Raw genomic sequence first — 14,152 nt, forward strand, 5'->3', positions numbered from 1 at the left:
TAGAATTTTGAAAGCAGTGGATGGTGGTTGGCTTGTCTATTACTTTAAAAACCTCTATGCTTCCTCCCCAAAATTGCCTCTTGCTTTATCAGGGGAGATGAAGTGGGCTGGGTTAGATTGCTTATTTCTTGTATAGGTTTCTCTTGGTTGTTGTACCTCTGCTGCCTTGTAGTGTAACTGCTATGCAGGATTCTGGGTGCTCATTCAAGTGTCTGCTGGTCAGGCTACATTGACTACATTTTTCATCTGCTCTCTTCCTACTCCCTTTCCCCAAACATTTCCACCTTTTTCCCAAGACAAGAGTAAAGTCCCAAGAAGGAGACCAAGTAGGCAGCATTTGCTCTGCTTATTCCTGGCCAGAATCCAGGCAATGTCCCAAATCTTATGACAGTCTCTGGAGTGAATGTTATAAAATTGTCACATGTGAGGCCCAAAACATGGCAGTGATTGATGGTCTATAGGTCATTCAGAGTACTAGACTGTAAATTAAGTGATGTAGATTCTATTTCAAATTAACTGGGCAATCAATAGATGACATTGGAAAAAATACTTCTTAAAATATTACGTTTAAACTTGCTTAAAAAATAAGTTTATATCCCTGCCCTCCTCCTTTCCCCCAAACAACTTTGCTGGTAAGGGACCTCCAAGGGATTTATGAGCTGATATGCAAAGAATTTTGAGTGCTTGAGAGGAAAGATGCTATGTAAACATAATGCATTATTAATAAAATGTTAAAAAATAGCTTCATACTCCTTTGCTAATAATAGCCATCTCAGTTGTGCTAACAGAGAAGTGCCAAGGTACAGGCTGACTACCGTGTTAGAGAAAGGCTGACAGTTTCTTTTAAATTTGTAGCATTAGGAGGAAAATTAAAATGATAAAAAAAAAGTTCCTACAAGCTGTTAGTTTATAAAGGATTAGGAGATTAGATTTTCTTTTTTTTTTTTTTCAAATACATAGAATTTCAAACATCCTGGATTAGAAATGGATCTTAAGACATTTTCTGCTTTGATCCTCTGCTTATAGGAACAGTAGTGAAGGACATATAATCAAAAAAGTACAGGTGTGTTTTCTTTTATGTAACAGTTGATGAGTTGTGCATAAAGTCAATTTTTTAGAATCAAATTGCAGGCTTTTATTGATTTATTCTACATTTCAAAGATACCTTTAAAATTTCTGATTGGTCTTCATCAGGCAGTTGATTCCTAACACTTTGACTTTAAGGTATTTTATTCTCCCTCTTCCTAGACCCTTTGATAAATAAATGATTTTTAGGAGCTCATTAGCAATTAAATAAAATTTAAGATCATCCAGGTATAGCACGTATTTGATGGTACTAGGAAGTCCCTCTCAAACCTTTAAGAAATGTTGTTTACAAAGGAATCCTTTCATAACACAAAAAGAATTCCATAGTCTTATTTATATCATACAGAGGACATGATTTTTCATTTAGTTTATACTTTTTTTTTGAGGGTGAGGGGAAGATGGGTTCCTTTCATCAGTACAATGAATTCCCAGTTTGCAAACTCCTTCTGCTAATGGAGATCAGTAACTTGTCTTTAATTTTATAGATTTAGAGAGTTGCCTGGGGGCACTGGGAGGTTAAGTGATTTACTTATGGTCATATAGCCAGTATGTGCCAAAGTCAGAATTGAACTCAGTTCTTTCTTATGCCAAGACTGGCCATCACACTACATTGTATTTGTAAATGTAGATGTGAGCATGCCTAAAATGACTTTTTTGTGTGATAAAAATGGAGAGGATTATCTTTCTCCCTACTTTGCCCATATTTCTTTGTTAAGCTCTTGGAACAGAGTGACTTTTTTAAAAACTGAAAACAAGCCCATAATTAGATTGGTTTCTAGAGAAGAGAAAGAGTAATTCCTTTGATTTTGTGGCTGTTGTACACAAACATGCCACTCTGCAAGTTTTTTGAGGAAATGAAATTCATCAGGCAATAACTTTAGAATTTTTTAGATGCCATTTTTCCCCCTATAAATTCAAGATTAAACGATAGTTTAATAATTAAGTCCCAGTGATTTTACACAAGATCCCTTCAAATAGAAATAAATCCTTGAGGTCTAAACTTGAAGCTTTTTTTCCCCTCCTTTCAGTACCAAATTATTCTCCAAGAAGATATGTATTTTCCCTTGAAATCTCTCTTAAATAAGTATCCATATTTTTCTCCTTTCAAAATGTTCTCATTTTAGGGTTATAGCCCATGTTCTGGGAGCATCCTGGAAGTCCTCGTCTATTAAGATGAATCCTCCACTACCCTCACCATTCTCCACCAAACAAAATACTTTGAAATAGAAGTGCATTTAAAAAATAGAAAATGTTTGCAGAGTTGGGACTAGGCATATACCTTGAAGCAGATTGCTGCCTAGGATGCATCCCGTAATGGGGTGGAGAAAGGTTAGGGGAGGAGAGCAACAAAGAGACAGTTATTAGTGTTGTTTTTATAAACACACGTTTATACTGCCAGAACAATCTACTGCCCATAATACATACATATTAATTATGTTATAGATGAAGTCACATGTTAAGCAAGGCTCAAAACCTCCAGTGGATAGTAATAGACAGAGAGTGCTATTTTGAAATTCAACAGATGAGGGCAACAAGGGTCCTGAATTATGTTGCAGGTGCATAAATGCTTCACCCAGCTCTGACTGTGTGCACTATTCATTACGAGTAAAATCAGAATCTTAGTTATAAGTGACCTTACAGGTCATCTAGTCTAACCTATTCCTAAGCAGGAGTCCCCTCTACAATGTACTTGGCCATAAAGTTATCTAGAGTCTGTTTAAAGACCTACTTGATTTTATTAACTCAAATATGCCTCCTTCACCAAATCTCAGGGATACTTTTCTTATTTTTCATAGTTTTGTACCATTTTCAATGTCAGGGCAGAAGCACACTTTGTTTTCCTCCCTCCTCCCTTCTTTTTAGGCTTTCCAAATCACTTCTAATTTCATCTGTCTCTGATCTTTTACATTTATTTCATCCTCCTTGCCATGCTGTCACTGAGCTGCTGTCCATGGTGCTTCCTCAAGTCCAACTTTGAATTTTCAATAAGAGCCATGGTTGTCTGCTTTATGTTAACAAATCCTAGTTTGGAATTCTTCACTCCATCCTTCTTCAGGACTATGCTTTGTTGGTGATCAGTAGCTACTTGTTCATGACATAATTTTTGCTTTCTCTCTCCTTTTCTTTTTCATTTAAAGGCAAGTAGGTGTCACAGTGATTAGACTGCTCGATCTGGAATCAGGAAGACCTAGGTTTAAATCTTGCCTCAGATACCAGTTGCGTGATCAGGGGCAAGTCACTTAATCTCTGTTTTCCTGAGTTTAATAAACTATAATATAGATATATTAATATCACCCACCTCCTAGGTTATGTGTATAAAATTGTAAAGCACTTAAATGGTAACTAGTTATTATTATGTTCAATCATATCTTCTCTCCTAACTGCCTCATTTCAAAGATTTGGCACAGGTGGAACTTTCATCCAACCTGCCATTTAGTACTTTCATACTTTTACTTCTTAGTTGTTATTAGATTATCCTTTTCTTTTTCTACTTTGCATCTTATTGCTTTTGAAATGATTATAATTTCTTGAATTATCCTCTAAGCATTTTGATTTTTAGGTTCACAACTGTATTTTAAGAAGCATTAAGTTTGAATAGCAAAAATCTGAATTTGAGAGGCTATGGATTGAAGTTCCAGAAAACTGACCCTAAGAAGCCCATATCATTCTGCTTTGTTGACACAAATAGGGATAAAATCAGTTTAATAGACTATCAGCATTTCCTAGTCTAATTTGATTATGTAACACTTTGGGGCTTGAACTATACCAACAGAATATCTGAGTTCTAGTAGAGAAAGTCTAAAGATGTGAAATATACATGTGGCTGTATATAGCAATACACTCATATATGCAGATCTATACACATGCATCTTGTGTTTATGGGTGATAAATTTACACAGGAATGGGGAACCTGTGATCTCAAGGCCGTGTATGACCCTCTAGGTCCTCAGTGTGGCCCCTTGACTGAATCCAAACATCACAGAACAAATCCCCTTGATAAAAAGATTTGTTCTATAAAACATGGACTCAGTCAAAAGGCTACCCCCCCAAGGACAGGACACAGGTTCCCCATCCCAGGGTTTACCTATTAATCATAAATCATTCTTGCTACTGTTAAAATTAATTTGCATTATGTGAGTACAGATTAGTGCTGAATTATGGAGAAATCACATAGCTTTAAAAATTTGTCACATATTAGGCATATAGATAATGAGCTGATAAAATGAGAATGACTATTGTCTTTCGTTTTCACCTCATAACCACAACCTATGATATTTTATTCCTATTGTTCTTGAACCTGCCATTTTCTTCTTTTTTACCAGCCTTCTTCTCCCTCCATTTTACAATGAAATTAACATTGCTAGATGATTTCTTCTTTCCTAGGTATTATTAGGTTTCCTTCTTTCAACACCTTGCCTTGGGCTCCTGCTTGAAGATCGACATCTAAGGTCTTATATCACTCTATCTCGGCATTATTTTCCTTCTGAGTCACTTCCCCAACCTTGGATTATTCCTCCCCTTCACCTTGTCTCTTCCTGCTCTCCTGCTGCTAAACCCCCTGGAGGAAGTCATATAATCATGCTGATAGGGGCCATCTAAAATTTTATATAATCTATATAGGACTGAGTCCTCACTGCTACATGCTAATCCTTCTCTTCTTTCTTCTAGCCACCTGTCTTTCCCCTCCTCCCTTCTTTCACAACTGAGGACCTTGATTCGTACGTTACTGAAAAATCAGAGCCATATGTTTTGAATTCCTTTTTCTGCCCAATTCTGTACCTCAGACCTTCTCCACACTATCCCTTCATTCCCTCCCTTTTTGCTACAGTTTTAGTGTAAGATGTATGCCTTTTCTTTGTTAAGACTAACCCTTCCACATGTGCCCTTAATGCTATCTCTTCTGAGAGCTTCATCTTTTAGTTAATTATAGTCTCCCTTTCTTTCTCTCTCCTTCTATCTTTCTTACTCCTCCCTCCACTGACTCCCTGCTGCCTATACCAGTTCTTCATCCATTAAGTCTTCACTTGAATCTACCACTCCCTCAAGCTATTGTCCTATACCTTTCTTCACTTTCACAAAGTGCTAGTAAAAACTGCTTATATTCCTTCTCTCACCTTCTACTCATTTTTTAATTCCTTGCAACCTGGCATCTAACTTCATCAATAAGCTAAAATTTTCTTTCCATTATCATAAGAAATCTTTTTTATTGCTAAATCCAATAGATTTTTCTTATCTTCCTCTTTTTTTACCTCTCTGCAGCATTTGGTACTCTTGATAACCTCTTGTCCCCTAGTACTTTCTTTCCTAGGTTTTTGTTACACTACTCTGTCCTTGCTCTCCTCCTATCTTTTTGACCATTCCTTCTCATTCTCATTTGCAGTTTCGTCATCCAAAGCCTGCCCCTTCTGCATGAATGTGTCCTGGATCCTTTTCTTTCAATACATTCTCTGTGATCTCATTAGTTCCCATATCTCTACTATCATCTATTTGCTAGTGACACCCAAAATGTACAATTCAGACATCATTTCTCTCCTGTGCTTCAGAACTCCATTTGGATGCCCCATAGCCATCTCAAATTCAGTGTATCCAAAATGAAACTCTTCCCTCTAAACTGAACTCTTTTTTCCAATTTTCCTATTTCTGTTGGTGATAGTATTGAGAATACCATCAACATTCTAGTCATCCATGCCTGCAACATTTTAATCATCCCTGACCCTTCCTTTTCCTTTCCTTCTTTTCCTTTACCACTTTTTCTTAACTGCTCCATATCCAATAAGTTGAGAAGTCTTGTTGATTTTATCTTCTCAATGTCTTGTGTCTGTCCCTTTCTCTTCACTTACCTGGCCACCATCTTAGTTCAGTCAATCATCTGGACTATTATAATACAGTCATAATTGGTTTCTCTGCATGTACTTTCCCCCCTCCCTAGTCTGTCCACAGAATAGCTGACAAATTGTTCTTCCTAAAGTACAGATCTATGTCAATCCTTTGCCCAAAAATTCTGGTAGCCCCAAATTGTCCCTAGGATAAACTGCAAACTCCTTTGTTTGTTACTTAAAAGCCTTCACAATATGCCCCCAGTCTATCTTTCAGAACTGATTTCAGGTGAATGCCCCTGAGGCTCTCTACAAACAAACACACTGCAAACAAACTGGCCTACTTACTCCACCTTTATCCCCCTCCATAAATAATATTACAGCACCCCTCTTCTTGCTTTTGTACAGGCTGTCTCATGTGCTAGGAATGCTCTTTCTTTCCTCCCCTCTGCTTCCTTGCCTTCAAATTATCTTCTAAAATTTATTTGGTACATTTTTATATTCTTATTTATGTATGTGCTGTTTCTCTCTAGTGGAATGTTAGCTCCTGGAGGGGAGGACTGGTTTTTTTTTTAAATCTTTACATTTCTGGCACTTGTCATAGTGCCTGGTACACAGGAGGCATTTACTAGATGTTTGCTGAATTGAATTCCTCCTCTTTTGCTCTTATATCCAGATGTCTTGAAAAACAGACCTCTCTCATTTCTCATTTCTGGTTTTGGATTCAAACTTTCATGGACTTTCTTGCTTTGAGAAGTTTCTATTTGAGTTTCAAGTTCCCTCAGTGTTTTCTTCTTGAGTATAATCTGAAGAGCTATTATCAATAAATTCCTTCTGAAATGACTGCCTCCCTTATAACGAAAGAAGATTGAAAACAGGAAGTTGTCTATTCTGATTTAAGACATTTAACCCCTAACAGTATGGAACACCTAAGGCATACTTAATAAGGACTTTTTTTTAAAATAGCACATATTCCTTTAGCATTTTAAGATTTACAAGCCCCTTTTCTCTCAATAATTCCATGAGGTAGGTGATGCAAGTAGTAGAACTCCCATTTTATAATATAGGAAAATTCCTGTTTCCCAAAATTCTTGGGTCTTTTAAATATCTAAATTTTTGAGTCTGTTTTGGTAGATCATGTCATAAATTGGCTCCATATAGAGTTTCTTTTGGTATTATATGTTTATTTGTCAGTCTCATGATGAAACCCTAACCCTTCCTGTAGGACACACATAACAAAAGTGAGTGCCAGACATGAGAGAGCCCAACTGTCTAGACTTGTTCCAAGTGGTTTACTTGACTTTTTAATCTTAGTGCTTTAGGATTGTGTCAGGAATGCACAGTTAAAAAAGCAAAGAAACACAATGGACTCCATTTACCTTAAATCAAGCAGTAATAACAGTAATAATCACAATAATAGATGCACGGTGCAGGCTTCATCTGCTTTGGAGAGATTCACATGTCCTTTTGCATGAGGGGGGATAATCTCTGGAAGTTTATTTTATTCTTGACATTCGTGGGCTTTGTGAATTTATTGAAGTTCCTTAAGTGCTTTTCACATTGTGCTGATTTTTAATGGTCAGTCCATACTGTCTGATCCAGTTGAAAGTTAACAGGTAGCCATGCTGTAACAGAGGTGGCACATTGGATAGAGATTTGGACCTGGAGGAAGACCTGAATTCAAATGTAGCCTCAGATACTTATGAGCTGTGTGATCCTGGGCAAGTCACTTAACCTCTGTTTGCCTCAGTTTCCTTCACTGTAAAATGAAGATCATAATAGCATTTTTCTTACAGGATTAGTTTGAGGTTTCAATGAAATGATATGTGGAAAGCACTTAGCACAGGAGGTGCTTAATAAACACGTTTCCTATGGTAGGAAAAATCATTTATATAGTACAAAGACCTGGGTTTGAATATGAGCCTAGCTATTTACTCAATATATGTTCTTGGGAAACTCACTTTACTCTCATTGAGTTTCAATTTTCTCCACTGTAAAATGAAGGTATTGAACTAGAAGGTATATAGGGTGCCTTTTGACTCTAAATTTTTGCCTTCCTGGGAGCTTTGGGAATGGTGTTCATCCTCAGTGGGAAATTAGTGAACCATAAACTTTTCAGAATTGTATGAATGCTTTTGTAGGGTGGTATATTCCAAATTAAGATTCTCAACCTCTTGTTTCTTTGCAGAGCCTGTGTGATCTTGGGGGTGATATTCCTTCTGTCATCTGTATGTATAGTGGTCAAAGCTATCCATGACCTTTCAACAAGGCTGCTCCCAGAAGTGGTAAGGTCACTCTTGTTCATTAAGGTTCTCTTATGCAATCCTCAAAGCAGTAAGTTTCCTGGGAGTGGTGGTCACATTGTAAAAGAACACAGTACGTCCATGGTTAGGAAGGATATTAGAATTCATGTTTATTTTGGTAACTTGACTACAGCGCAGAGGGAAATGACTTGAAAAGCAGCAACAGAGAAAAACGTAAGCAGCCTTTCTCGACATATGGGCCATCTGCTTTGTCACTACTGTGTTCAGCATCATTCTCTGCAGATATTTGGAGTTCGATGCTTTTTTTTAACTTTAAAGTAACATATCTTTAAATAACTCTTTTGTATTGAGAATCTGTTTGTTTCACATATGGCAAAGTGATACATTTCATATTGCTTCCATCTGTCATTCTTTGTCCATTCAATAGAATTAAGTCTTTCCTCCTCTTTCTCCTTCCCCTTCCCCCTAGACTGTGTTACACTTCAGTACACAAAACTATTTGCATTAGGTTTTCCAGTGCAATGGAAATTCCAGTGGCACAACCTAATCTTTGGGTTGGTGGGAAAAAAATGATATTGGGTATGATTTTTAAAATCTCTATGACTCCAATTAATATCCTCCTGTGGATGCCTAGCTCTTAGGATATAAATCATTACCTGCACTCTAATCTCTTTTCTGAGAATGCCCAAAGAGTAGGAATATTTGAACAACTTCCTATCAGTGAATCTGCACAAAAGGCAGCCACTGTGATTACTCTCAGATGAAAGCCCTGCCTTGACGATAAGTTCTGTGTACACAAACTGTGCAGTGATTCAGAGGTAAAATCTAGGCTGATCTTGTAGCACATGATTTGATGAGTCAGGATGAGAGTCTGTAGTACCTCTGTAAAACCAGAATTATTAGACCTTATATAATTTTTGCTGGGGATCATGCAGGGAAACCTATTTGGAAGAAATATGGCAGACCCTTAATTCTCCTTATTTGGGAGTGATTTTATGGTTATATTGAGGAGATGATATTAAGTGAATTTCCCTAGGTTTTAAAGGCAGTTATATTGTAGTCCCAGAGGTTACATCAAGGCATTCCTTCTCTTTTTAAGAGACTGGAGTCACATAAGTAGATCTTGCAAATTTCAGTGTTCCATATCTCCCTTGACTGGTGATCAGACTTGCGTCTGATCCTTCAAAGATGGGAAAAGAAAGTGCCAAGAGGTCACTTTTACAGTCAGTGTTGACATTTGACTGTATTCATAAAATTGGGACACCAGCCTTTCCCATCCCCCTTACCTGTTGTCCCATTTTATTTTGACCCTTAATTGGCCAAAGTACTAATTTAGGATGTCATTGCATAGTATAATTTTAGGGGGCCAAAGAAGGGCTTTCTTCTTATCTGACATCTTTCTTCTCTAGAGGATGACATGTGAAATTTTTTGAATAATGAAAAAGTCTTCCATTCCTTAGGTAGGCATAAGACTTAGGAGATAATTATTCCTGGTAAAGAAGACACATTGTCTTAAATTCACACTAAGGTATAAATGACTAATAGTACATTTGTTTCAGTGAATGCGTTTAATATAGAGCAGGGGAAAATTGAAGATAATGGTTAATTGACTGAGTCACAGAAGAAAGAAAATGGCATAGGAAGAAAAATCTGGCCTGGTCCTGATGTCTGAGAACCCAGCTAAAACATAATTTACTCGGCCTTCCTCCTACTCTACTAGTGAAATACTTAGCACCTTATTTGGAAAAAGTTTTTTGGAGGCCTGTCCTGAATCTAATCTAGATCCACACAGCATATAAAATAAGGCATTTTATTTAGAAAAAAAACTTTCCTTGCCACATTAGACAAATTGCTTAACCTCTCTGGGTGTCAGCTTCTCCATCTCTAAAGGGTCGTTAGACTAGATGATATCTAAGGTCCTTTCTGGCTCTAAATCCTATGAATCTATAGAATTTTTAAGGAGTCCATATATTTTCACTTAAGAATGTGTTATGTGTACTAAGAATATAACATATATTTCCTATGTCCCCTCTCCATCTTGGAAGGACTAAAATTGTCCTATACAGCTGATAGTATTCCTATTTCACGTGATTCTTAGACAAGTCATTTTACTTTCTTGGACCTCAGCTTACTTATCTTTAAAATTAGAGAACTGAAGTATTTGATCTCTAATATCCTTTGTCGTTCTAAACTCTTTGACTGTTCTCATTACAGCTATGTGCTTGAAGTTCCCTTTTCTGCCTAATTCTACATCTCAAACTCAATTAGCGTTACTCCTTTCTTTTCTCCCTTTTTGTTGCAATCTTAGAATAACAAATATCCCTTCTTCTTTTGAAAGCCATTTCTTAGGACAGCAGCTTAAACAACTCTGACCAGAGAATGAATGTGTGTGTATGTGTGTGTGTGTATGTGTGTGTGTGTGTGTGAGTGTGTGAGATATGCTGCAGAAGTCAAAAGGGAGACTAAGCTTGGTGCCCATTTAGCCTAAAACCTAGTCCTCCACTGCTTAAAAAAAGGACAATCCAATGGTAAGCTAAAATGATGAATATGGCTTATATAGATGGTCAGCCCGTGTAATATCAGAGGCAGATGACAACATCACATGATTCCTTCCTTTCCTCCTTCTTTGCTACCCCATCTTCTTGGAAAGTGAGCAATGTTTTCCTCTTATTGAGTGGTCATGACTTGGGATTGTGGATGAAGAGATAGATTTCCTTCTTCCTGGATGACTTGTGACCACAGCAGGTTTTTTGCATGTATGTGGGGCTTTCTTCTCACCAAGTGCCTTGTTTTTGGAGCTTTAGTGAAGACACAAGGGTGAGGAACCTTCAGACACAAGGTCATGTGGTGCCCTCTGGGTCCTCAAGTGCTACCCTTTGACTGAATCTAAACTTTTTTCTGTGAAATTTAGATTCAGTCAAAGAGCTGCACTTGAGGACCCATATGGCCTTGAGGCCCTAGTTTCCCCACACCTGAAGGTACATTTCTAGAGAAATTGTTTCTGTGTTAAACCTTGGATGACAATTCATAGAAAACAGTGTTCTAAGTTATATTTCCTGAATTATGTTGTCAGTTGAATTCATGAATCCCTGTCCAACTCCTAATGTGTAGTACTACAGCATGGATCAATGTCTTAATAGTTTGCTATTACAAATATAAGCCAAACATGGAGTGTGGCACAGAGATACTACCTGTAAGCCACACAGGGCAAGTCTGGGAGCAAGGCACCTTGAAGCCAATGTTCCCCAAACAGAATGTATTTTTTCCCAAATTAACTCTTCCTTTTGACTTTGCTAATTCCGACAGTTGTGCCACAATTTCAAAGAATTTAAGCTGGGTCACTCAAAAAGCAATGGCAACTGTGTTGTTGGTGTGATTTAGCTCCAGCATATTCTCAACCATGACTGGCATATATAAGAAGTGATAGGATGCTATCACCAAGGAACTATATGACTGGAGAAAAGAGTCGGACAGGTCATACAATCATTGTAAGAAGTAACTGGCAACTTGAATCCTGTACCTCTTATGCTGAAAGGCAGTATGACAGGGTAGGCAAAGTGCTCAATTTGGAATCAGAGGACCTGGGTTCACATCTCACTTCTGTCACGTTTTGGCTGTGTCAATGTGTAAGTCACTTTAAGCTTTCCAAGCGTCAGTTTTCTTATCTGTAAAATGAAAGGATCAGACTACATGGCCTCTTGTGACCTTCCAGCGTTTCAGCTCTAAGTCAGTGATTTCAATTCCATTTTAAAAGATCTTAAAGTACACTTCTCCCCACTACTCTGGGAGATCCTATCAGGAAGACTTTCCAGAGTACAGGATAAGAAGACATGGATTGGACATGTGTGATCTACATGGGTACAGAGAGCACCAATACAATTCCATCTTATCAAATTCCACCATTCACCTAATAACCAGTGCTTAAAACTCCAGTGTTTTTGTTTGTTTGTTTGTTTTTTGACTCTTTCTTCTCATCCATCTGACGTATCTCACCACTTGCTGAAACCTGTGGATTGTCTCTGTGGTGTATCTGGAAATCCTTCCCTCAATTTTCTATTCCTACTATAGTGTTCTGTCCAGAGGAATATAATTTTTTGTTGTTCATATTTTGTAAGATTTGGGGGGGGTTGGAAAGTAGATTTTTAAAAATTATATATTTTTATCTTTTTTTTTCAAAAAGCAAGAACCATTTACTTTTTATCCTGCAGTTTTCATTTATGATTTCTTGAAATACAGCTCTGAACAAACATCCTTTTAAAAAGTCAATTGTGATTTAAGTGAAGCTATTTGACTACATCTTTAAACCTAAATCTCTCTGAATTTCATTGAATAACCAATAATAAGCCCTAGCCCAAGCCTCTATTGCTCTTTGTTTAGGTTTTGATGGTTTAGAATGAATGTAAATAGTAATTGTTTTCTGTTTTTGGAGGGTCTTCCTCTCCCAAACTGAAAGTTTTCTGATGATAAACTAGGCCATCTTTTGTCTCAAATCTTACCTAGTCCTTAGTCATTGAATGAGCATTGCTTTGGACAAACTGAAATCTGGGTAAGACCTCAACTGAGAAAGGTCTGTACTACCCTGGGCCATGACCAATTGTCTTGACTTTTGTCTTGCTACTGGACTTTGATGACTGGAGGAAATAGTAAGGTCAATGACTGTGCAGCTCTGCCTTGCTTAAATTTAATTCACCTGTAAGTCAGGATATCACCCTCATGATGTCATTGGTCCTATTAGAGAATGAAGGATGAAAACTAGCATTTCCACTATAATAATTTTAGTGCAGACTCTCATTGCTACTCACCTCTGTTATTTATTACAGCAGCTTCTTAGTCGACCTCCCTATTTATCAAGTGGTTTGTGAAAGCACTTAGCACAATGTCTGGCAAACTGTAGGTGCTTAATAAATGCTTATTCATTTCCTTTCCCTTCTTTTCCCAACTCCCATCCATACTCCCCAATTTATCTTCATACTACTACCAAATTAATTTTTCTCATGTACAGATCATATCTGCTCAAAACTCTTAAAAATCTCCTCAGAGAAGCAGTGGAATAGTGGAAAGAGTAAGGAAGACCTGGGTTTGAATCCTGCCTCCATCATCTACTAGCTGTGTGACTCTGGACTGGTACTTTAACTTTTCTTAACCTCAATTCCACAACACGTATAATAATACCTGTATATCTGCATCATAGGCTTGTGAATCAGCAAATGATGAAGTTAACAAAATGTTTTGCATTTATCAGTGTAATGTAATAATGTCAGCTACATAGGTATCAACTGCTCACAACTCCTATTTCTCATTTTCTCATTCCCCATCACTTTCAGCCAAACCTCATTCTAACTCTGCCTTTGGTGTCCCTCAGGAATTATCATTCTGTGATGAAGAAACTTCCCTATTCTGAAACTCTTCCTTTCATATTCCTTCCATTGATTTGCATTCATTGAGACTGGCATCACCAGATTTCATCAGCCCTGGCCATCCTCTAGTATTGTCCGCACCTTCTCTTACATCCCTTAACACATTGATCCTGAAGGGGGATCATAATACTACTTATTCTCCACTGTTACTTCCAGACTATCCCTTGGCCACCATTTTCTCCTTTTGAAGCTCATGCTATCAACATTTCCCACCCTGTGTGTATCCTAGTGTTTACTGACTACTGGCTGCAGCTCATCATCTTTATCAAAACATCCACCATGTGGCCTGTTACTTTCTTCAATTGCCCAGCTCTTGTTCTTATACTCGGAGTCTTCAACATTCACACTGACGCTTCCTCAGTCATCCTAACCTCCTAATTCTTTAGTCCCTCATATCTCTTCATCTAAGTTATGCCCAGGATGATCATCCTTGGATTTCACCATTATCTTCAAGTGTTTCACTTCTTTCATTAAAAAAAAAAAAACCCAAAAAACCCCTGACATCCCTCCATTAAAATGACCAAAACTTTCTATCCATTTATCTTACACTGTGTCTCACCCTTCCTAA

At 37.5% G+C, this 14,152-nt stretch overlaps 1 protein-coding gene across 1 annotated transcript in view; it reads left to right on the forward strand.

Moving 5' to 3' along the window:
* The window catches only part of TMEM163 (transmembrane protein 163), a 279,629-nt gene that overhangs the window by 198,148 nt on the left and 67,329 nt on the right, over positions 1–14,152 (forward strand). Inside the window, exon 5 of the mRNA XM_072613271.1 lies at positions 8,092–8,188. Within this exon, the coding sequence (XP_072469372.1) occupies positions 8,092–8,188 (97 nt within the window). The remainder of the gene's footprint in view (positions 1–8,091; positions 8,189–14,152) is intronic.

This window comes from Notamacropus eugenii, chromosome 5 (genome assembly GCF_028372415.1).
Source record: "Notamacropus eugenii isolate mMacEug1 chromosome 5, mMacEug1.pri_v2, whole genome shotgun sequence".
In the NCBI taxonomy this organism is placed as follows: Eukaryota; Metazoa; Chordata; class Mammalia; order Diprotodontia; family Macropodidae; genus Notamacropus; species Notamacropus eugenii.